General features: G+C 38.9%; 1 protein-coding gene and 1 non-coding gene across 2 annotated transcripts; one reads left to right on the top strand and one right to left on the bottom strand.

The window, feature by feature from the left end:
* The first annotated feature begins 15,639 nt into the window (after nt 1–15,639).
* LOC112941407 (small nucleolar RNA R71) lies at nt 15,640–15,746 on the top strand. Its single transcript, XR_003246691.1, has one exon. It is a non-coding gene; the product is annotated as a small nucleolar RNA R71 (small nucleolar RNA).
* Nucleotides 15,747–23,185: 7,439 nt separating this feature from the next.
* On the bottom strand, nt 23,186–25,253 carry LOC101262612 (uncharacterized). The gene is made up of 3 exons (XM_004237631.1): nt 25,197–25,253; nt 24,501–24,640; nt 23,186–23,441 (listed from the first exon to the last, which is right to left on the bottom strand). The coding sequence occupies exons 1-3, from the start codon at nt 25,251–25,253 to the stop codon at nt 23,186–23,188; spliced, it is 453 nt and encodes a 150-aa protein (XP_004237679.1).
* Between the last annotated feature and the right edge of the window lie 1,044 nt (nt 25,254–26,297).

The raw sequence follows: 26,297 nt of genomic DNA, 5'->3' as shown, positions 1-26,297 counted from the left end.
ATGACTCTCGTACTAGAGAAGGGGCTCAGACCCAAGAGCAGCAACAAGCTCCAGTTGTTCAGGATGTGGTGGGGCAACTACCAGTAGATCCCGCGGTTCAGAATGATGTTGCACCAGCAGTTGGGGGTCTGGTTGCATTGATGGTTGTTCTGACAGAGGATGAGCAGCGTAGGTATGAGAGATTTTGAAAGATGGACCCACCTCAGTTTTAGGGTGGTAAGAGCGAGGACGCTCATGAGTTTCTAACTACCTGCCGAGAGTTACTAGAGGCTGTTGGATTAGCTGAGTCACATGGGGTGTGTATGCTACACTCCAGCTTCGTGGACAAGCGAAATACTGGTGGAGGACTTATTCAGGGGTTTTTCCAGTTTGATCTTCTCCAGTGACTTAGGAGTAGTTTGCTAGTGCATTCCAAGATCGTTTTATCCCATGTAGCGTGAGAGAGAAGAGTCGCTTGAGGTTTGAGAGTCTGAGATAGGATGGTTTATCGGTTACAGAGTATGAGGAACATTTTTGCCAGTTGTCTAGGCATGCGTTGTCCATTATTCCAAATGAGACAGAGAGGATCCGCAAATTTGTGAGGGGATTGACTTTCTCTATCAAGTCAGCTGTGTTTCGGGCATCTACAGAGGGGGCTTCTCTCCAGTCCATTGTGAGCGCCGCCAAAGAGGCGGAATTGATGGAGCGAGAGGAGTTTGAGGACCCTAAAAGGGCCTGTATATCAGGCTAGTTTCATGGTGCCTCATCTAAAGGTAGGGGATCACAGAGAGTGGGTGGTTCTTTTCAGCAGCAGGGACTTATTCATGCATCTATGCCGACATTTGTGGGTGGCCAGACATCTAGGGGTTCTTATAGCCCGAGTTAGGGCTTGTATGGTTCACAATAGCAACCTACAGGGCGAGGAAATTATAGTGGATTTTCAGGGTCCACACAGAAGTTTCCAGGTCAGAGATTTTTTTTTATTCGTTGAGATCCCAATCACCTAATGTGGCAGTGTACTTCTCAAAGGGGTCGTGATGGGCCTCGACCTAATTCTTCACTCCAGACTAGACCACCAGCACCACAGGGTAGAGGTCGTGGCAGAGTTCAGTCAGGTAGAGGTGATAGAGTTTCTAGTAATGGTGTTGCAGCTCACCAGAGTGGGGGTAGAGGTACCACCCATGATGGAGGTGGACGAGGAGGCCACTGCTATGCTTTCCCCGAGAGACCTGAGGCGGAGACCTCTGATGTTGTTATTACAGGTATCATCCCAGTATGACATCGACCTGCGTCTGTGTTGTTTGATCCAGGTTCTACATTCTCTTATGTGTCTACGTATTTTGCTGCTAAATTTGATATGATATGTGATAGCATGACTGTACCTATTCGTGTTTCTACACCCATGGGTAAGCCCTTAGTGGTGTATCGAGTGTATCGATCCTGTCTTGTTTCTTTGGCTGGATATGACACTTGGGTAGACTTAATCATTCTGGGGATGGTAGACTTTGATGTTATCTTGGGTATGGATTGGCTTTCTACTTATCATGGTGTCCTTGATTGTAATGCTAAGACTGTGACTTTAGCCATGCCTGGTGTTTCGAAGGTTGAGTGGAAGAGTGTTAGTGGTTCTTATCCTAGCAAGGTCATCTCTTTTATCCGTGCTCAGAGATTGGTGGAGAGGGGGCGTTTATCTTATTTAGATTTTATTCGGGATACTAGAGTTGAACCACTTCCTATGGACACTGTTCCCGTGGTTCAGGAGTTTCCCGATGTATTTCCTTATGATCTTCCAGATGTTCCTCCCGATAGGGATATCAATTTTGCTATTGATTTAGAGCCGGGCACTAAGCCTATTTGTATTCCTCCATATCGTATGGCCCCAACAGAGTTGAAAGAATTGAAGGATCAGTTGCAGGATTTATTGAGTAAGGGTTTTATTCGCCCTAGTGTATAACCTTGGGGTGCCCCTGTATTATTTGTGAAGAAAAAGGATGGGACTATGAGGATGTGTATTGATTACAGAGAGTTGAACAAAGTAACAGTGAAGAATAAGTATCCTCTTCCGCATATTGATGACTTATTTGATCAATTACAGGGATCATCATTGTTCTCTGAGATTGATTTGAGGTCTGGGTATCATCAGTTAGAGATTAGGGCATCATATATCCCTAAGACAGCTTTTCGGACTCTGTATGGGCATTATGAGTTTCTAGTGATGTCCTTCGGATTGACTAATGCCCCTGCAGCATTCATGGAGTTGATGAATTGGGTGTTTCGACCATACCTTGATTCTTTTGTGATTGTTTTCATCGATGACATCTTGGTTTACTCCAAGACTGAGGACGACCATGTCCAACACCTGAGGATTGTACTTCAGTGGTTGCGAGAAGAGAAGTTGTATGCCAAGTTGTCAAAGTGTGAGTTCTGGCTTACTTTTGTGACATTCTTGGGACACATGGTGTCCAAGGAGGGTATTAGAGTAGATCCGTCCAAAATTGAGACAGTTAGAGGCTGGATGCGACCTACTTCACCTACTGAGATTCGTAGTTTTATGGGATCGTCAGGCTATTATCGATGATTTGTTCAGAGTTTCTCTACTATTGCAGATCCATTAACGAGATTGACTCGACATGATGTACGTTTTCAGTGGTCTGATGAGTGTGAGAAGAGCTTTCAAAAACTCAAGACTTTGTTGACATCAGCTCCTATGTTGACTCTACCTGAGGAGGGTGTAGACTTTACAATATATTGTGCTGCTTCAGGAGTTGGTTTGGGTGGTGTGTTAATGCAGAAGTGGAAAGTGATTGCCTATGCTTCTAGGCAGTTGAAATCCCATGAGAAAAACTACCCTATTCATGATTTGGAGTTGGCGGCTGTGGTAGTTGTACTTAAGTTTATGGCGTCATTATTTTTTATGGGGTGCATTGTTAGATCTTCACTGATCATCGGAGTCTTCAGTATATCTTTAGTCATAGGGATTTGAACTTGAGGCAACGGAGGTGGCTTGAGTTGCTGAAGGACTATGATGTGACCATTTTGTATCATCCAGGAAAGGCCAATGTTGTGGCCGATGCTCAGAGTAGAAAGACTCATAGCATGAAGAGTCTTGCATCTCTTAGTGTTGAGGAGAGACCATTGGCTAGATATGTTCAATTGTTAGCTAACAGTCTTGTCCGATTGCAAATCTAAGAGGAGAGTGATGGGATGATTGTTTTTATTGAGGCTCGATCTTCTTTAGTCGAGCAGATTCGTGCACACCAGTTTGATGATGAAACATTATTTCTCATTCGACACAAAGTATTGAGTGGGAAAGCTAAGGAGGCTGTCCTTGATTCTGATGGTGTCTTACGGATCGGAGGAAGGATTTGTGTGCCTAAGACAGGTGATTTGATTAGATTGATTCTTGAGGAGGCCCATTGTTCTTGGTATTCCATCCATCCAGGAGCGGCGAAGATGTATCATGATCTGAGTCAACATTACTGTTGGTGTGGGATGAAGAGGGATATTTCAGACTTTGTTTTGAGGTGTTTGACTTGCCAGCATGTCAAGTGTGAGCACCAGCGGCCCGGGGGTGTATCTCAGAGGATGCCTATTCCTACTTGGAAGTGGGAGCGGATTACCATGGACTTTGTTGTGGGGTTTGCCTACCACAGTGGTTGGTTATGACTCCATTTGGGTTGTTGTTGATAGGCTGACCAAGTCTGCCCCCTTTATTCTGGTTCAGGTGAAGTGTATGGCAGAGAAGTTAGCCGAGCTATATATCAGTCAGATTGTGCGACTACATAGAGTTCCAATTTCTATCATATCGGATCGGGGTTCACTATTTACTTCTCATTTCTGGAAGGCATTACAACATGGTCTGGGTACTCAGTAAGATATGAGTACGACATTTCACCCTCAGACAAATGGTCAATCTGAGCGGACCATTCAGGTATTGAAAGATATGCTTCGAGCGTGTGTGATCGATTTTGGTGCTAGATGGGATCAACATTTATCATTAGCGGAGTTTGCCTATAATAACAGTTATCACTCTAGTATCCATATGGCCCCATTTTAGGCGTTGTATGGAAGACGGTGTAGGTCTCTTATTGGTTGGTTTGATTCGGCGGAGATGGACTCTTTGGATACAGACTTGCTTAGAGATGCTATCGAGCAAGTCCGTATGATTCAGTATAGATTATTGATAGCTCCGAGTCGACAGAAGAGTTATGCAAACCAGAGAGTTAGAGCCTTGGTGTTTATGGAGGGTGATCATGTTTTGCTCCGAGTATCACCCATGAAGGGTGTGATGAGGTTTGGAAAGAAGGGCAAGCTTAGCCCTAGGTTCATTGGACCTTTTGAGATTTTGAGTCGAGTGGAAGAGGTGGCCTATAAGTTGGCCTTGCCACCTAGTTTGTCGGCAGTTCATCCTGTTTTCCATGTCTCTATGCTTCGGAAGTACATTCCGGATGAATCTCATGTGCTTTCACTTGATTCTGTGGAGTTGGGTCCAAACTTGACATTTGAGGAGGAGCCTATAGCTATTTTGGATAGAAAGATTCGAAAGCGTAGGACCAAGGAGATTGCTTCAATAAAAGTACAGTGGAAGCACCGATCGGTGGGAGAGGCAACATAGAGTCTGACATGTGTGCCAGATACCCTCAGATTTTTTAAAATTCAGGTACTTTCTTTCACTTTGTGTTCGAGGACGAACATGATTTTTAGTGGTGGATAATGTAATGACCCAAAAAGTCATATTTAGAAAATTTCATAAAAGTTATAGTTTCAACCCTCCCGATAGTTGTCCCGAGTCATTTATAATTAGTCGGTAAATTTGATTAAAAAAACTATAGTTATCTAATTAGTGAATATATATTAAATAATTTATTATATTGGTGGTTAATAAGCCAATTCAAAATATTAAGTTAATACCCTATATCATTTTAACTCTTTTTTTAATAATAATAATAAAACAAACAGGAAACCTCCTGATTAGGATTTTATAACCTCTGCATAATCAAATCGGCGGCCAAGCTACATCGGTAAGAACTAAATTCTTAAATGATGATTTTGTATACATGCATAATTGTGAAATTCTTTTTATAATTTAAATAATTAGTGGTGAAATAGGAAAAAAAGAGAAAATTGACTTTGAAGGGTTATTGTGCACGTGGATTATGGCAATTTGTGTGGATATTTTCTAAAGATGATGATACATTGTGGCAATAATAGTATTTAAGTAATTTTCATTGGAAATTATATATATATATATATATATATATATATATATATAGGATAAGGTTATGTTTATTTTTGTCTGCATTTTGATTTGACAAAGTGGCTAGTTCACTATTTTTTTATGTGCTGTAATTTGAAAAGTGAGAAACTATGTAGTAAATTAAGTAGTCATAGACTTGAAAGCTATGAATTATAATCTAGACGAGTTAACCATTGAAAATCCTAGAATTTTGATAATTCTTTTTGGTGTAATGTATGTCAGTTTAAGATATTAATTCTGAAGGTCATTGGTGTCTTAATTGATTGTTGGGTAGGATTTTGTATTATGGTTACCATACTAAGATCCAAATGTGATATATTAAGATGTGTAATTATATATAAATATATATACCATAAAACCATGTGGAGCAATAGTTTTGTCGTTATATAAGTTCAGTCTGCTCCTTTCCAAAATATGTTGGCTTCATTGTACTTCTAAGAGGCACATTTTTGAGCTGTGAATAGAATGATTTTCAGTACATATCCATTATCTAGATATTATGGAAAAAAGTTGCATAAAGATAGGAATCAGTAGATTAGAACTGGTGAGTGGTGACTACTTAATGAAACTTAAATAAATTATAGCTTCATATGGTATATGGAAAGTAGAAAGGCATCTCATTCCAGTTACTTTTAAGTGAAAGATTTAGGGTTGAAGGCTTGTTGAATCATGGGTTGGAGGAAAAGAGTTGAAAAGAAAGAAAATGGATCATAATTCTGCTACGTAAATATGAATTCTTTCTAGCATAATTTTTAGATTCTTATTATTATGTTATGGTTCAAATTTTGATATATTGGTATGTATATTATTTAAATATTGGGTGAATGATATTTTGTGAGTACCATTTAAATTATGATATTGAAAAAGAAAATTAGGAAGAAATCCTAGACTTGAAACTTGGAAAATATAATAGTTGAAATGTTAGTTGGCATCAAGAATTACGAACTTGATTATAAATTTGGGGTGAATTTTTAGGTCGGGATTAAACACATAAAAGTGTGAGTGTTGTTAGTTCTGAAACCTTATTGTAAATATATACTTGAAATTTTCCATTGGTTCGGAAGTTCAATGGAAAAAGAAGGCTCAAGTCCAAGAGTAATTATTCGATTGACTAAGGCAAGTGGATTTCTAAACCCTTATTAAGCGTATGAAATTCGTGTATTTCCTTGTGTATATTGAGAATGACTTGGAGACTTGTTGCTTATTTGTTGGTGTTGTATTCCTTGTAGTAAATTGCGCTTTGTTATCAAAATGATTATCTCCTCATTCTCATTAGAGCATGTCATTTGCATTGTATATGAGACATGGTTGTGGTATGAAGATTTACCATTTCAAGGGTCGTATCGCGCGCAGTGATGGATATTATATTTCGAGGTACGTATCGTGCGCCGCGAAGGTTACTATTACCAAGGTTCGTGTCGTGCGCCGCGACAGATGCATGGACAGATATGTCCCCCGTGGGTCCCGGACTGAGAGACAGCGGGTGTGTATCGTTAAGAAAGACATGCATCACTATATTTGACATTGCATCTCATGGCATTGCATATTTTATTATTGATGAACTTGAACATGTGTTTTGCTGATCTTGTGATTGTTCCTCTTTGAAGCTTGGGACGGTTGAATATTGAGTTGTTCTTGAGAATGTGTAAACTGATAGAGTGTGGTTATTGAGTTGTGTGTTTGGTAAACCGTAAAGTGTTAGGCTGTAGCGTGGAGGTTTAGATAGGATGTAAGGGGTACCCGTATTTTGTTCACTTAACTTGTGTTTAGAGGTTTGCTTGTTGGGTACCGCGTGGTTTGGTACTCACCCTTTGCTTCTACAAATTTTTGTAGGTTACGAGCCCGGATCTTCGTGATACCTCTCATTCTTTTCATTTCTGAGGCATCTTGTGAAGGGTTGTGAGGTAGCTGCTTGTCATCTCAGTGAACTTTCCTACTCCAGTTTATGACTTTGTTTTTACTTGAAAGACAACTTCATTTTAGACTTCTATTTTATTTCAATTCTAATATTTACATTAGAGGCTTGTGCACGTGACAACCTGGTTTTAGGGATTGAATTAATATGACTTGGTTTCATAATAGAAATTGTTATTGGATTGTCATTTACTTCCTCACTTTGTTAGATATTTAGTTTTATGCTTACTTGTACTGGTGGGATAAGACGAGTGCCATCACACCCATTTTTGGGTCGTGACACAACAAAAAATGAAAGAGGCCTGGGAACGAGGAAGAGACAAATAGAACACGAAGACATTAGTAGAGGACAAATAACACATTTTAAAATGCTAAGAATTGTAGGGATTGAAATGTACCAAGTTAAAGTTGGATTTACAACTCAATACACACACACCCACGCATGCATGCACGCACGCACGAGCACGGACACACTTTGATGTTGAGTTTTCAATAAACATGCTATGGTAAGTTATAGAGGAAGAGGAATAGGTAAGGAAAGAGGGACGCCTCAAGAAAAAAGTGTGAATGAAGTCGTAGGTAGAGGAAGAGGAATGCTTCAACTTAGTCAAACTAGTTATAAAGCAACAAAAAATGAAAGAGGCCTGGGAACGAGGAAGAGACCAATAGAACACGAATACATTAGTAAAGAACAAACAATATATTTTAAAAGGCTAAGAATTGTAGAGATTGAAATGTACCAAGTTGAAATGTCTTTACAACTCTTAATTTGAGTATCGACTTTATAACTTTATATGAAAATTTTAGATTTTATATGCAACTTAAACGTATTTTTAGTTGATCATTTCTTATTTGACTATTATTGTACCCAAAAGCACACACAAGTGCACGTGGTCACTCAAGTAGTACAACTATTCTTTGAGATGGATTATCGAACCCAAAGGACTTCAAATTATCAAATAACAATTTGTTTATGTCTAAACTAAATTTACTTAAGTGGAAAATACATTTAGAAATTTGTTTAACACTACTTATTACTAATTAAACACTATTAAAAATTAATTACGATAATCAAATAGTTTCAAACAACAGAATCTCACAATTATGAAAGGTATACCAGGGTCGTAACATAGATATCGTTTCGGTATAATATTGATTTATTCTAGTATTTGACGGGTTAACCTCATTACGGATTAGCAAGGTCCATTTTACGATCACGATCTTCCAACCTCTAACCGCCTACCATCATTGACAATCTAACTACATCATTGACTGGGGTTAGGTATGAACCAATGACGGCGCATTTAACATTCATCTTGCATAACAAACATGTTTGGTATGGTAGTATAAGACTCCTATATACAAAACATTCTAGATTTTACCCTAGAATGAAAACACTTCTCACATTCTTTGGTCTATCCCTTTATTCATCTTTTGAGTTCAAGAACGGACAACAAGTTTATATTGATCAAGTATTAAAATACTAAAACAAGAATGCAAGCACAAATCATTAAACAAGCCTTCTCATAATAGAAACAAATTATATTAAACTACCAATCGTAACTACAACCCTAGAATAGAGGACTTAAGCTACTCATAGCACAAAATGTCAAGAAATAATGTTTGTCAATCATACAAGAATTTACCAACATGAAATAAAAGAAGGAAAGCCATTGCGGTCAAATTGTTCATCCTCGTCAGCACCAAAGGATAGGTGTATTTTGCAGTGCCTAAGATAGCATTGATGCTCGTAGGTGTGATAGGGACATTCCCCCCGCAAATAGACACAAAGTGAGATCGAGCATTTGTTGCCCAGTTGGCATAAAATTCCCCAACCATATGTAGATTGCACTCATCCGGCTCAGCCAATGCAAACTCCATCCTAAGCTTTCTCATCCGCCTCGAAATCTGAGAGAACTTACTAGCCAGGCTATCCCGATCAATGAATACATCAGAGAAGTAAGAAGCCTCAGTGTTCTTCTTATACCAAATTTTTCCCTCCTTTGACACAACCTTAGCTCCATATCGCCTCATTTTGCTTTTAGGGGAAGGGATGTTGTTAGTACATTTTCGTTCCCTGGCTGCTTCTTTTGAATTGGTTGGGTCACTGCCTTGTTGGGATGTTGTGAAGTATATATGGTGACCTTCAAGATGTAACAGATGTCAGCCCTAAACACTACACCCATAAGCATAATATGGGTAGTGTGCGCAGTTCAAAATGGTTTCAATATAGGTACTTGGATTTCCCAACAATTTGTATTCACAGTGTATTGAAACAAGTACCAAATTCGTGTCTAGTCAAGATTTCAACACTAACAGACAGTGGAACTTCTACTCAGACTTTGAAGCCCAAACCCATTTACAAGAACCAATGGGATATTCAAGCTCATTTGATAGTTCTACTAAAGAAGTCTAACTATCAATTATACAAGCATCCCACCTCAACACCCTACACGATGTCTACTCAAGAGTTCAACATCTATTTCAACGTTTGGAAAATAGCAGACCATACAATTGTGTCTTCTACTCAAGAATTCAAAAACAACAACAAAAAGGTATCAGTCACTCCTTAATCATTCCCACACATTAGTTTGACTCACGAACCACATCAACAAATAACCCATTGTGTTCCTACTCAAGAATTCGAAACAAACAACAAATACAAATCACATAGTCGGCATGACAACACAATACCTCCCCAAATCAACACAATGAAATTCATGGCACAAATTTTGCCCTTCTCAACCTAACAACAATTGTTAATTCAACCCACATCAACAAAATCAGTATGTACTACTCAAGACTTCAAAACACACATGATTGCTCATGAAACAAGCAATATTACAACAACAAATTCATTCCCTCGTCCCTGAGATCAACTACTCTACAACCCTAGAAAATTTAAACTTCACCCACCATCATACATTAGAGAATAAAGACCAAAAACATAAATGTGCGATGCGGAATTGCAGAAAAATGGACAAGAAGAAGTGGAAATTGTTACGTGACACATGAACAGATGAAGAAATCATTAGGGTAAAAAGGAGGGGAGAAAATTGGGAGAAAATTTAGGTGAGAATGAATGAGAATAGGGTAAATTGGGGTTAAGAGGGTGGGGAAAATTGGCCGGGTCGGGTTGTGTTCTGTAAGAAACGGGTAAAACTCGTTTCGTTAATTCAAAAGTAAAAAAAATCTTACCTGTTCGTGCGACATAGAGCTATCACAACTATCTAGAATTTTAATTCCAGGAGATCCAAATGTTGGACCTGGCCACATGACGCACGAGTTACACGCAACTCAATGGAAATTTAGTTCCACTTGGGCCTAAATTCAACACTTTCTCCGTGATGTAGAACTACCACTTAACTGTTTTTTTCTTTGACGTAGAATGATTTATCATCGAGCTCGAATATAGATCCCCCTCCGGGATGCGCGACCAACACGAGGTGCTCTGCATCAATTAAAATTATATGCCTAATTTAGTCCTCCCTTCGCGACATGGAGCTAGCACTCAATGGACTATTTTCACGATGTGAACTTTGATTCCTCCTCGAAATCTATTTTTGGGAACCCTCTGCGTGACGCATGGCTTACACGCATGGTTCTGCCTCAAATTTCCCTAGGTGGGGCAATTCTCAGCATCCCTCCATGCGACGTGCTAGCAACACACATTATCCTTAGGAAAAACCCCTAAATCCTGCACATTTCAACAGCTAACTTATTAGTTGATGATGGGTCGTCTCACATCCAACACCTTAAGTTTGGTCGTGGCATGACTCTTTTTATTTTTTATTTTTTTATTTCTAAGAACTAAAAATAACCAAACAAAATAATTAAATCCTAACTATTACAATGGTCCCATGTAGCACCTCATTTAACATTGTGGCACGACCCGTCTCATGACTCACTCTTCATCCAGTGTGAGCACTTCAAGATCACGATCCAAATTCTTAACAAAGCAGTTCTTGACCCATTTCCCATTAACAAGGTAAGTATTGCTCTTATCCTTGTTTCGCAATTCCAAAGCACCATGTTGATTCATCATTACTACCTCAAATGGACCACTCCACTTAGACCGATGTGTTCTTGGGAACAACTTCAATCTAGAATTGAATAACAATACTAATTGACAAGGATCAAATGTGAGTGACACAATATGCTTGTCATAACACCTCTTGGTGTTCTCTTTACGTAAATTTGCATTTTCATAGTCATAAAGCCTAAACTCCTCTAGCTCAAGCAGTTGTGTGATCCTTTTTCTTCTTACTAAATCAGCATCTAAATTAAGCCTCTTGATAGCCCAGTACGTCTTGTGTTCCAACTCAGGGTTGGTGATAAGTTTTTCCAAACACTATTTGACAAGGAGAAGTCTCTATCATTGTCTTGTAAGCAGTCTGATGCTCCGATAAGGCATCATCTAGCTTGCCAACCCAATCTTTTCTTTGGGCATTCACATTATTTTGGAGGATCTTCTTGACCTCCATGTTAGATACCTCAACCTGCCCACTAGTTTGGGTATGATATGATGTAGCCACTTTGTGCATCACCCCATACATATCTAAATCTATGCATTGAGTTATTGATTAAGTGCGTACCTATGTAACTGATTATAGCCCGTGGCGACCCAAACTTAGTGAAGATGTGCGTCCGTATGAACTTGAATATCACTTGGCATAATTTATTGGTAATGCAACAACATTCACCCACTTTGACAGGTAGTCCACAACAACTAGAATGTATTGATTACTTGGGAACGATAGGAAAGTACCCATGAAGTCTACCCCCTCACACGCTAAAAGTCTCCACCTCTAGTATGTTGTTCAATGGAATCTCATGCCTCCTTGAAATGGTACCCATTCTTTGGCATTGATCACAAACTTTCACAAATAAAGCATCATGTTAAAATAAGGTAGAGCAAAAGAAACCAGATTGCAATACGTTATACGCGGTTCTTTCACCTCCATGATGTACACCATATGGCGCCGCATAGCAAATCTCCAATATTTGTGTCACCTCTTGCTCAGGTTTACACCTTCTCATAATCTGATTTGGAACCTGATTGAATAAATAGGGATCATCTCATATATAAAAGTGTGCATAATACTTTAGCCTGTACTTCTGACGTATTGATGCCCCACGTGGAAATAAACCACCCTTCGAAAAATTCACTATGTCAGCATACCAAGTCACTTGAACAATGTCCAATGCAAGCAACTACTCATCAGGAAACTCTTCACGAATCTACCCCTCATTTTCACATGAGATGAATCCAATAGTCGGGATAGATGAATCAACTATTTAGTTCTCGGTTCACTTCAATTCTCTTACTTCAAGATCAAACTCTTAGAGCAATAAGATCTACCTAATAATCGTAGGTTTGACATTATTCTTATTGAACAAGTACCGAATGGTTGCATGGTAAGTATACATTATTACCTTGGTTGCCACTAGATATGATCTGAATTTATCAAATTTAAAAACCAATGCTAACATCTCTTTGTCTGTCACTGTGGAGTTTCATTGGACTGCATCAAATCTTGTACTTGCATAGTATATGGAGTGGAATACCTTGTCCTTTCTCTACCCAAGCACTTCTCCAACTGCTATGTCACTAGCATAACACATCAGCTCGAATGGGAGCTCCCAATTTAGATCAATCAAAATATGAGCTTTAATCAAATTATGCTTCAGCATCTCAAAAGCCTGCAAACATTTGTCATCAAACACAAATTTCATCTATTTCTATAATAAGTTGCATTTAGGCCTTCCAGTTTTAGAGAAGTTCTTGATGAACCTTCTGTAAAAGCCACCATGTCCAAGAAAGCTTCTTATTCCCTTCACTGATATAGGTGGGGTAACTTCTCAATCACTTCCAGATTCGCTTTATCAACTTCTATCCCACTATTGGAGATTTTTTGTCCCAACACAATTCTTTCTCTAACAAAGAAAGTGAAAATTCTCCCAGTTCAGCACCAGATTGGTCTTTTCAAACCTAGCAAATGCTCTATCAAGATTAGTTAAACATGGTTCAAATGACTCACCAAACATTGAGAAATCATCCTGAAGACTTCACTAAAGTTTTCCACCATTTTATGGAAATTTCCATCATACATCTCTGAGATATAGATGGGGCATTGCACAAGGAAAATGGCATGCGCTTGAACGTGCCATATGGGCAAGTGAATGTTGTTTCTCTTGATCCTCCGGTGCAATGATAATCTAGTTATACCCTGAGTAACCATCAAGGAAACAGTAATACTCTTGGAAAACCAACTTGTCTAACATTTGACCAATGAAAGGTACCACATAGTGGTCCTTCCTAGTGGCTATGAAACTCTTACACACAGCCATTTCTCTAGTGTGTATCATCTCATTCTTCTCATTGGTCACAACTGTCATTTCGTACATATTGGGAACATATTACACTGGATGTACCCATTTGCTGTCAAATATCGGGTGTACGATCCCTGCATCTAGCCACTTAATGACCTCTTTCCTAACAACATCCTTCATAAATGGATTTAGCTTCTGCTGATATTGTGCACTTGCTTTGTATCCTTCTTCCATGTATATTTTGTGCATACACAAAGCAGGGCTAATTCTATGGATGTCAGATATTTTCTATCCCAGAGCTGCTTTCCTTCTTTTCAAATTCAACAGTGCGGCTTTTATCTATTTGTTAGATTATGTTGTAGACATAATAACTACTAAAGTTTTATCTTCACCCAAAAAGGCATATCTGAGGTACGCTGGCAATGTTTTCAACTCCAACTTGGGTGCTTCTTTGATGGAGGGCTTGGGTGGAGGAACTAATGCCCTGTTTAAAGGCTCCCAGCAATCTCCAGTTTTCACTATAAGTGACACATCAAAGAACTATACAATTTCTTGTACTTCAGCATCCTCATATAAGTCATTACCCACTAACACTCGCTCTAGGGGATCCTTGGTTGCAATATACTTAGCTTATGCCTCAAGATCAATTACGGTTATGGATGACAACTCTTCATACACAGCTGGCATCTTCGAGGCTTTATACCAATCAAAAACCTCTACTTTATCATGATCTCTCATAGTAAGTTTCCCAGTTGCTACATCAATCATTATCCTCCTAGTCTCTAAGAAAGGTCTCCCTAAGATTAATGGGACCTCAGGATCAGGCTCAAAATTCAACACTAGGAAAAATCAAAGATCCCACGTGTACCAACACATCATCCACAACACCCTCAAGCCTAGCCCTTAATCTATCCGCCTACTGCAAAATCATAGTAGTTGGTTTAGGACTACCCAACCCTAGCTTTTTGTACAAAGAATTTGGCATCAAGTTAATATTAGCTCCTAGATCACATAGCCCTCTAGCATGAATGCTCTGACCTATAGTTATTTGAACAATGAAACTGCCCACAATCTCCTTTAAGTACTTTACATACCTAGGTATACCCTACAACACATCTACCAAAGGCAAGTTAATGTGAACTTATTTCAAGAGAGAGAGAAACTTACCAAAATATTAATTCTCCTTTTGTTTCTTGAACATCTAAGGAAATGGGAGAGTTGGTCCCACTATTGGTTGCACTTTTTAAGCTGGTGCAAGTTCTTCGTTCTCTTTGAAATCACCCTTCTTGGGTTCACTCTCCTTGTATATAGCTTCAGTTTTTCTTTTCTTAGGATCTAACTCCTCCAATTGCAAAACACTGTGTGTACTCTCTAAGTTCACCTATTTAGGATTCGAGTCAGTGTTCCCAGGCAACCCTCCTTGTGGTCGTGAATTTGGGGCACTAACAAATTGCCTGAATTGTTCTCCAAGTTCTAAGTAGCCAACTAATTATTTCTCACATCCGCGGCTAACTGATCTTGATCCACCATAATCTTCTTCAACATATCCTCAATACTATATTTCTGGATTGTTGTTTTGGTTGCTCACGTTATGCATGTGGTTGGTACCCATAATCATTGCCTTGCGGTCTATATTGTTTCTGTCCTTGGACCTGATTCTAATTTCCCCCCAAGAGAAATTTGGGTGGTTTCGCCAACTTGGTTTGTCAAATTACCATAGTTTTTCTGATCTCCTCCTCTTTGCGAATTACCCACAAAGTTTACCGAGTCTGGATTTGCACCACATTCTTCTGCATTTTGATAACTTTCTCCAAAGATCTCACACTTAGATGGTGGTTGTTGAACTGCATTGACTTGAGTTGACTGCTGCCCCAAAGTCATGTTACTAAAATGTTTGTTCGTCATATTCTGCATGGCAGAAATCTGAGCAGTCAGTGCAGTGACAACATCTACTTCAAACATCCTTGCAGTTTTATGTACTAATAGTTTCATTCCACTTTGATTCCAATCTGATTCCCTAATAAATTCATTTCAACAAGGTGAACAATTCAGCATAAGTCTTCTCCAAGGTCTGTCCACCTGCAGCTGAATAAAGTAAAATCTTGGTGTTAGGCTCCAATTCTTAAATGAAGGTATGGACTAACACCTTTTTGGATTAATGATGATGAGGGTAGCTCATCAACAATGACTTGAACCTATCCCAAGCTTGGTACAAGTTCTCTCCACCTTTCTGCCTGAAACTCAATAAATCACTCCTCAATTTTGTTGTTTCCCTGATGGAAAAAACCTAAGGAGCAACTTATGTGCTACATTGTCCCAGGTGGTGACTGAATTTGCAGGCTCTAAGTTCAATCATCTTTTTACTTCCCCAACCATAGAGAGGGGGAATAATGTGAGCCTCAGGTAATATTTGTTCACTCCAACTGGAGTGTAAGTATCACCGATCTCGAGGAAGTTCTGAATATGAATTGTTGGATCCATATGGAAAGACCACTGAACTACCCATTTGTGTGCAAAATTTGCACCATACTCTGCTTCAGTTCAAGTCTCCCACCACGTCTTTAACTTTCATCTCAGCAGCCGCTATTGTTTCAGGTTCTTTCTCTATGTCCACCTTCTGTGTATGAATCTTTCAGGTTCTGAGAGAGGCGACAACAGTTCTTGATAATTGTCCTGTTTGGAGCTCACTAAAACCTATAACAATGAAATTCTAAGATCATGTTTTCAACACTTGCATTTTATTACTCGCATGTGCAATTTAACCGCAAAAATTTTGTGGCACAGCTTTTAGGGACTTAAGAATTGCGTTTTATTTCAGAAATCATAAAAATCAAATATTCTTGATCGTACGAGTAATAAAGTGTCTCTTTGTGAGAGTCAGATATCGTATCCACAGGGACTTATGATTAGAACTAATCAATTCTCCTAAATTGCAGTTTAACACATCTGTAATTCCAATTTTCAAGAGTATGTATCTTCTACTTCTACTTAAAACCAAAATGTAAATAGTGTAATTCAGTTTCTAATATTTCAAAAAAAATGACTCAGTAAAGATCCAGGGCTACAACATTTATCAGGAATCATGCAACCAATATCATTTAAATGGGTAATTACTAACTATCGAATCAATGATCACAAGGTTAGATTTATGATTATGGTCTCCCGACCTCTAATCGCCTATGATAATTAACACTCTAACTACATCATTGAGTGGGGATAGAGTGATTAATATTACCGAGCATTAAGTTATCTTGTTGTATGGTGACCCAAGCGAGGTTTAGAGGTATATCTATATCCTAGAAACTAATCAACCCTATCTATTTAGAGTTTAACAAGCTCCCTGTGTTCTATCCTTTTATTCCTCTCCGGAGTACAATAAAGATAATGGATTTATATCTATGGTGATCAAGCATGAAATACATAAAAAGGAACATAGGATAGATTCATATGATAGTAATAATAACCCAATAATAAATTCAAAAGATTACATCATATAGCCTCAACCCTAAAACTAGGGTATTTATCTATTCATAGCCTAAAAATCAATCATATGATGGTCATGAATCATCAAAATGATTGAAAGGAAAAGAGATTGAGAAGTACCCCTAAAACTTCATAAAAACGTCTCAATGTCGTCGTTCTTCAAAGCCCAGACAAGGATGCTTTAATAAAATAAAATAAAATCCTATTTATACTAAAAGTCAAAACTACCACTTTTGGGACTCAGGCACATGATGCACAACGCCTTCCAAATTCTCGTCCAAGAGTTTTTCTTCTTCTGTGTGATGTGGAGGCATCACGAAGTGTTCTTCCTCGATTTAATTTTGTGACCCTAATTCTAAATCCCTCTCCGTGACGAGGGGCCATCACGAAAATGCCTTGGAGCATTTTCTCCAACTTTTTCCTGGCTCTCTTTTGACTCGAATCTTCAGATTGCTTCCTTTGTCCCTTTTTATGCACGTTACTGCATTAAAATTTCCTACTCAACTAATCATGTTGGTTAATTCATAATACACAAATCACTCGAAAAGACGCTAAGTACATATACATTTGAGTTCAAACTAAACTTAAATACGGGGATTATTAGCATTCTAGGCATATAAATATGCCTAATATGAAAAACCCTAGAAAATATAGCAAAATCTCCTAAAATATTGTGCTCCAGTCTTTTAGGTGTCCAGGACCGCATGTTCCTTCGCCTATATTGTGCATAACCACTCCGCGTTGCAGTTCCATTGTGGACTCCTTTGTTATGTGGAATTTCTTTTCTATATGGACAGATTAGCTCCGTGACGCGAAGGTGCTCCCTCGTAATGCATTTTCCAGCTTCTTTGCTCATTTTCTCCGCAACTTTGTCTTCAATTTTCTAATCTTTGTCTAGGTGTCCTATTTTGGCTTGTTTTTCTTTGATCTTCGCCCTGAAACATCTAATCACATTGTTAAATGAAGTGGCATCAAAAGATTCTCAAAACTAAACTTCGAAACTGGAAATGTTATCAAACTTAGCTATATATATGGGATAAATTGGTTATTGGGTGCATAAATACGCCCGGATAAATTGGTTATTGGGTGCATAAATACGCCCAAGATAACCTATGAAACCTGGATTGCTAAGTAGAAGAGTAATAATTAATGTAACAAGAGTGACAAAGAGGATTGATGCTGTTACTAGTGATATTGGCTACACACCAAGATATTGATTTAAATGGAAGGGGAAAAAACTATTACCAGAAGCAACCTTGAAAGAATGAGGATTGAAAAAGTAGGAAAATATGTTACAAAGCAAAACCAGTTCATCAAGTAGGAAGACATGTGGCATGTGCCTCCAGAATTCCAGCTTGTTTGCACAAAATAGTGATTAGTCTCCCAAAAGCATGCCTTCTACCTCAATAAACTCTGGCCTTGTGCATAGACGATTTTAGCACCGCTCCTACATTGATAGGTAGGTCCATAGACTAAGCAAACTCGGTCTCTCATCCTGTTGGTTAAATGAAACCCAGGTATCAAGCAATTCATGACAATTTTTAACCACACTAGGTCTTCCTAATTCAAATGAGCATAAGGATAGGATTGTTGATAGCCACGATGTCCATGTCGAATCCACTTTACAGTGGATTGTGCCCCACAAAAAGAATATCAAATTTGTTGATTATGAGGACTAAAATTGATCCCCTCGAGAACATTAGAAGGGGCATCTAAAGTCCCCAATATTCGATTTATCGTTGAAGGTGTTAGATAAACCTCCACCCCCCGCACTATCACAAAGTGAGACCAGGCATTGGGCTTCCATTTTGCATAGTATTCCCGCACCATACTAACATTGCACTCTGATGGATCCTGAAAGATGAAACCTATATGCAGTTCTTATAGGAGACACATAATATGTGGAAACTCCCTCTCTAAATTGACATCCTCAATCACAACATTGGAGAAGTATTTGGCTTCTGCCTGTGATTTATACCACTTCTATCCCTCTAACGTGATTGCCTTGTCCCCATAGCGTTGAGTGTGTCCTCTTGGGACTACGGGTACCATGGGAATAGTGGTGACCGTCCTGACTCTTTAACTGCTGCTAGACGCTAGCATTTTTCCCGACCTTTGTGCTAGACATGTTAACCTGCAATTAGACATAATTCATATCATTTATTGAGATTCAATTATGGAGGGCAATCCAACACTTACTCTCGACCACAACTTCACAAACCATACGGTACTCAGACTTTCCAATATCATTTACAGCATATGATTCACACAATTCACCCCATCTGAAACATCCAAACCCAAACAATTTAGGTTCTACTCAAGACTTCGAACCAACAAACAATTTCACTATTTCAAGCACTTCCCTCCTTACCAATTTGTTACTCAAGTTCACAACCCCCCCCCCCAATTATTAATTGCCCACAAAAAAATTCTCCTTGTTATTAGCATCCCAGTGAGCCCCAACAGATTTTTCAAGCAACCACAACAACAAAAAAGTAGAAAATCTCCAATAATCAACAATTTAGACAAACCACGAGCCATAAAATAATCCCTAACTTTCGTGAATCATCCCTAAAAAAGGAAACAAAAGAGTAGGACACATGCCTTCCATATTAAGACCCACAAAAAGTGATGTACTTGGGGAGAAATGTCCACTTCGCGACACAGATTTGTTCTTGGAAAGGGTTAAGGTTGAAGGGGAGAGGAAAAAAATGACTTATAGGGGAAAATGGAGTTAAGGGACAGATTTGGGAATAGGGGTCGGGTTTTTACCCAATTAGCCGAGTAAAACCGGAATTTTTAAATAAAATATTCTAAAATACTTACCAGGTCCAAAACATGGAGCTGTCCCATACATGACTTGTACTTTTTGGCTTGGAAACATGTAGGAAGTAACGAAATGGGGAAACAATTCCGCGATGCGGAAAGGTCGCGAACTCCCCAAGAAATTAAGCCCTACAATGTTAATTCCAAATGAACTACATCCGCCATGCGATCCCAACGGACTTACCTTCAAACTTTTCACCTTTTTGCACTTTGGTGTCCACTATATTGTAGAAGTAGGTCCGCGAAGCGCTCCTGTCGCGGACTCCACTGGTTTCCTCGCCCATGATTGAGTAGCAACTGATTTAATATCATGGCACGACTCAGCTCCACCTCAGTCATTTCTCAACTCCTGGCTTTCTTCTTCTAAATCAAACTCTTGTCCAAAATAATATTATACCCTTTGTCCATTCACAATTATGAATGTGAATTTCTTTCCTTCATTCCATGGCTCTACCGTGTCGCGGTTGGTCATGCGTACCACCTCAAATGGTCCACTCCATTTTGATTTCAACTTACCCGAAAACAACCTCAACCTAGAGTTGAATAATAATACGTTTTTCCCAGGCTAAAAAAGTCGACAAATAATATGCATATTATGCCATCGTTTGGTCTTCTCCTTATAGATCTTGACATTTTCATTGGCATGGAGACGGAATTCTACCAATTCATGTAATTTACCCATCCTTTTTGTTCTGGCTAGTTGCGGTCCAGGTTCAACTTCTTCACTACCCAGTAAGCCTGATGTTCCAATTCAAGTGAAGGTGACACCTTTGCCAAACACTACATGATATGGGGAGGTCCCAATTTGTGTCTTATAAGCGGTCCTATATGCCCATAATGCATCATCAAGATTCATTCCCAGTCTTTGCTTTGGGCATTCACTACTTTTTGTAGAATCTACTTCACTTCCCGATTTGACACTTCTACCTGACCACTTGTTTGAGGGTGGTATGTTGTGGTCATTTTATGCCTGACTCCATATTTAGCTAAGATGTTATTCACCAATTAAATTATGAAGTGAGTCCCTCCATCACTAAATATTGCTATAGCGGTTCCAAACCGAGTGAAGATGTGCTTCTTTAGAAACTTCAACACCACATTAGCATCATTGGTTGGTAATGACACTGCCTCAACCCACTTTGACACATATTCCACAACCACAAGTATGTACTAATTTCCATTCAATGGAGGAAATGTCCCCATGAAGTCGATCCCCCAAATATCAAATATTTCAAACCTCTAATATGTTGTACAAAGGCATCTCATGTCTCTGGAAATAGACCTCATCCTTTGACATTGATCGCAACTCTTCACATAACATGCATCATATGTAAAAAAAAAAAAAAAGTGGGCCAGAAAAACCCCGATTAGAGCACCATATGCGCAGTGCGCTCACTCCATGATGACCCTCATATGTAGACGAGTGGCAACTATCCATCACTTGTTTCATCTCAGACTCAGGTACACACCTACTCATCATTTTGTCCTGACCTTGTTTGAGAGATAAGGCTCATCCCATATGTAGAATCGAGCATCATAAATCAACCTCTTCTTTTGATGTGTAGTTCACCGAGTAGAAACAATCTTTTAACCAAATAATTAATTATGTCGCATACCATGGTAGTTCGGTTACTTCTAGAACCAGTAGTTGTTCATCAGGGAATTCCTCCCTAATTTGACCTTGCTCTCCCACATGTGACAAACTCTCCAATCTTGATAGGTGGTCTGCAATCTGTTTTTCAGAACCTCTTCGGTCCTTGATCTCGATGTCAAACATTTGCAGCAATAGAATCCACCTGATTAACCGATACTTTTCATCCTTCTTGTTGAACAATTACCTGATAGTTGCATGGTCAGTACAATTACAAGTTTAGTACCTATTAGGTAAAATATAAACTTGTTTAAAGCATAAACCAAGGCTAGCATTTCTTTTTCAGTCACTGTGTAGTTGGTTTGGGCCGCATACAGTGTTCTGCTTGCGTAATATATGGATTACACCTTCTCTTTCCTTTTCCGCAAAGCTGCTCCCACAGCCACATCACTTGCATCACACATCAGCTCAAAAGGAAGCTCCCAATTTGGAGAAGTTAAAAATGGAGCTTCTATCGCTTCTTCTTCAAAGCTTCAAAAGCTTGCATACATTTCTCATAGACTGAAAAATTTATCTCCTTCTCTAGGAGACTGAACATGGGTCTTGCATTCTTAGAGAAATCCTTGATGAATCTTCTGTAAAATTCGGCACCCCTTTAACAAAAACTGGAGGAGGAAGATTTTAAATTACTTCCACTTTGGCACGATCAACTTCCAGCCCTCTCTTTGACACCTTATGTCCCAACACAATCCCCTCCTTCACTAGAAAATGACATTTTTCCCTGTTTAGGACAAGATTAGTTTCTTCGCATCTAGTTAGCACACTGTCTAAATTCTCCAAGCACCGGTCAAAAGACTCCCCACAGACTAGAAGTCATCAAATATCTCCATAAAATCTTCAACCATGTCATGAAAGATAGTCATCATGCATCTTTGGAAGCTGAAGCATTGCATAGCCCAAACAACATTCTCTTGAAAGCATATGTCCCATAGGGGCAACTGAATGTAGTTTTATCCTGGTCCTCTCGTGCAATCATAATTTGGTTGTATCCTGAATATCAATATAGAAAATGATAGTATTCTTGCACATCCAACCTATCCAGCATCTGATCAATAAAAGGAACTGGGTAATTATCCTTTCTGGTTGCTTCATTCAATTTTCTGTAATCCATGCATATTTGCCATCATGTCACTGTCTTAGTTGGAATCAACTCATTTTTTCATTGGTGATCACTGTCATGCCTCCCTTTTTAGGCACACAGTGAACTGGGTTGACCCACTTGCTGTCTAAAACTGGGTATACAATACCAGCATCTAACCATTGAATCATCTCCTTGGGCACCACATCTTTCATCACTGGTTTTAGCCTACGCTGAGGTTGCACAATTGACTTGTAACCTTCCATCATGAATATCATGTGCATGAATAGAGCTGGGTTGATGCCATGTATATCAGTCATCTGCCAACCTATCACTTTTTTTCTCTTCCTCAACATTTTCAGAGATGTCTCTATCTGAAATTCAGACAAAGCAGAAGAAAGGATTACGGGTAAAGATTCATTGGAACCTAAGCATGCATACTTGAGATGAGAAGGGAGAGCCTTTAACTCGAACTTTGTTGCTTCTTCAATTGACAGCTCGGGAGGTGGTCCCAGGACTCTGTTTAATGGCTCCACAAACTTGCGCAACATACTCACATTTGGGACATTTTGAACGTTAGCCAACTCTTGGGCTTGAACATATCCCTCAATGTCTTACTCAATTAACACTCTCTCTAAAGATTCTTGAGCTTCAAAATATTTAGTCACCATTGCCTCATCAATGAATGTGATTCTGACAACTCCTCATATATCGCCGACAACTTCATTTCCTTGTAAATATCAAATACCTCAACCTTGTCATGAACCCTCATTGTTAGTCTAACGGTCTTCACATCAATTAATGCACCTCCCATTGCTATAAATAGGCGTCTCAAAATAATTGGGACCTTGGTATCAGGATCAAAATCCAAAATGACAAAGTCCACAGGAAAATCAGAGTTTCCACTTGAATCAAGACATCTTCAATAGCACCATCTGGCCTTACACCAAACGATCAGCTAAATGCAACATAATGGTTGTGGCTTTGAGCCTTCCTAGTACCTATTTGAGAAATATGGAATTAGGCATCAAATTGATACTTGAGCCCAAATCACACAAACCTCTTGCCTCAAACACATTTTCCAATTTTATCTGCATGGTGAAACTCCCTGGATCTTTCAACTTGGTCTGAAGCCTATTCTGGATCCTAAAACTGCACTCCTCAGTGAGTGCTACTGTTGGATACCACATCTTTCACATATTTGGCATACTTAGGAATGTCCTGCAACACATAAAGCAAAGGAAAATTATCATGTACCTGCTTGAGTAATTCAATGAACTTACCAAAACATTCCTCCTCCTTTTGCTTTCTGAATATCTGTGGGTTTGGAGTAGGTGGTTTTGCTTTTGGTTCCTCATTTACCCTTTGTTCACTTGGTTTGGCTTCACCTACATATTTTCCTTTTTCTTCAACAACTTTTGCCTATGGTGTCAACTCCTCTAATAGACGACCACTCCGAGTACTCACAACATTTACGTTCTTCGAGTTTGGGTCGGTATTTCCCGGTAAAACCCCTTGTGGTTGGGAATTTGGGGCACTAGAAAATTGTCAAAACTAATTCTCAAAATTCTGAGTCGCCAATTGATTGTTTTGAGCATCTACCATCAAATTATCTTGATCCGCGATGATTTATTTTAGCATGTCCTCCACACTCATATCACTTTGCTTTGTAGCCTGTTGATCACCATGGTTTTTTTTTATGGTACTGTTATCCACTACTCTATGGTCTGTATTGGTTCTATCCTTGATGTTGGTTTTGATTGCCAACCCATGAAAAGTTTGGGTGGTTTTGCCAACTCAGGTTGTAAGTATTTCCATACCTCTGGTGATTTTCTCCTCGCTGAGCATTACCTACAATATGAACAAATTCTGGGTTTGCTCCACACACCTTAACACTGTGATCTACACCTCCACATACTTCACACCAAGTTTGTGGTTGATGTACCATATTAACTTGAGCTTACTGTTTTCCTAGTTACATGTTGCTAAAATAAGCAGTCACCATATTCTGCATTGATGTGATCTGTGCAGACAAAGTTGTCACTGCATCCATTTCTAATATTCCAGTAGTCTTCTGTATGATCGGTTTAGCTCCTGCACCATTCCACTCGGGGTTACCCTATGAAATTTTATTAATCAATGTAAACAACACAGCATATTCTTCTCCAAAGGTTGTCCACATGCAGCTGAATCAAGTAAAATTTTTGTGTTTGGCTCCAATCCTTCAATGAAGGTATAAACCAACTCTTCGTTAGCTTGATGGTTATGTGGAGAACTTAGCAGCAGGGACTTAAACATATCCCAAGCTTGGTACAAGTTCTCTCCTCCTTTGTTTCGGAATCTCAATATGTCGTTTCTCCGTTTTGTTGTTTTACCGAATGGAAAAAACCTTATCAAAAACTTTCGGGCAAGATCATACCAAGTTATAGAATATGTGGGCTCAAATTTCAACCATTTTTTTTCTTACCCCAACAGACAAAAGGGGAATAATGTGAGCCTCACATAATCAAAGTTCACTCCAGTTGGAGTGTAGGTGTCATTGATCTCGAGGAAATTCTGAATATGCACTCATGGGTCCTCGGGAGATAGACCAGTGAACTACCCGCTTGTATGCAATAGTTGCACCATGTGCTGCTTCAATTCAAACCTCCCACCAGGTGCAGGTTTTTGAATACTTGAGGTAACATTGGTAGTGTGAAGATTGCCACATCCCTCACTTTCATTTCTGTCATCACTCTCAGTGGGTCTTGGTCCTCATTTTCTTATGAAGTCTCTAGTCTCTCACCACACGAGGAATAGGATGGGTGTGTATTCTTTTCTATCTCCCGTAATGAACAAATCTTTTTGGTTCAGATAGAGGCTCTACCAAATCCTAGTCGTCTTCCAGTGCGAAAACCTGACATAACCTGCGAAATGGGGAGCCAAGATCAAGTTGTCAACACTTGTAGAAATAATTTAGACACTCAAAAATTAGATATTTGTTGACTTGAAAGTCCCCGGTAGTGGCGCAAAAAACTTGTTGCGCCCAAAAGCACACGCAGTGCACGTGGTCACTCAAGTAGTACAACGACTCTTTCGAGCCGAATTATCGAACCCAAATGACTTCAAATCAGAAAATTACAATTGTTTTACGTTTAAACTAAATTTACTCAAGTGGAAAATACTTTAGAAAATTCGTTTATCACTACTTACTACTAATTAGATACTATCAAAATTAATTACGTTAATCAAACAGTTTCAAACAAGAGATAACACCTTTAGGAAAGGTAGCAAAAGACTCTCAAAACTAAACTTCGATACCGAAAATTCTCTCAAAATTAGTTATATATGGAATAAATTTGTTATTGGACGCATAAATGCGCCCAAGGACAACTATGCAGCCTGGATTGCTAAGAAGAAGAGTAATAAATACCGGAACAAGAGTGACAAAGAGGGTTGATGTTGTTACTAGTGATATTGGCTATACAGCAAGATATTGATTCAAATGGAAAGGGAAAAAAACTATTACCAATAGCAACCTTGAAAGAATGAGGATTGAAAAAGTTGTCCAAATCAGATCTATAACTACGGCTTATAACCAAAGTCAAACCAGTTCAAGTAGGAAGACATGTGTCATAGAAGTAGGGTATTCTGATTTTTTTATTGTCAATATTGACAAAAAAAATTAAATGTGTATATTTTTATGTTTTTTGTTTCAATCAGACTTTGTTTTATTAGGTATTTTTAGGTATCATACTCTGTTTTTTGTTAGGTAACAAACAAATCAATTTCTTATT

Source organism: Solanum lycopersicum, chromosome 4 (assembly GCF_036512215.1).
Source record: "Solanum lycopersicum chromosome 4, SLM_r2.1".
Lineage (NCBI taxonomy): Eukaryota > Viridiplantae > Streptophyta > Magnoliopsida > Solanales > Solanaceae > Solanum > Solanum lycopersicum.
Note: the sequence above shows the minus strand (reverse complement) of the source record. Positions and strands in the feature narration are given on the sequence as shown.

Excerpts from the sequence above, each read along its gene's own strand:
- LOC101262612 (XM_004237631.1), bottom strand. The coding sequence starts at position 25,253 with ATGACAGAAATGAAAGTGAGGGATGTGGCAATCTTCACACTACCAATG. Across the intron at positions 24,641-25,196 it reads CACTACCAATGTTACCTCAA|GGTAACCCCGAGTGGAATGG; the intron begins GTATTCAAAAAC and ends AAAATTTCATAG. Across the intron at positions 23,442-24,500 it reads ACTGCTTATTTTAGCAACAT|ATGTCTTGATTCAAGTGGAA; the intron begins GTAACTAGGAAA and ends GTGCTATTGAAG.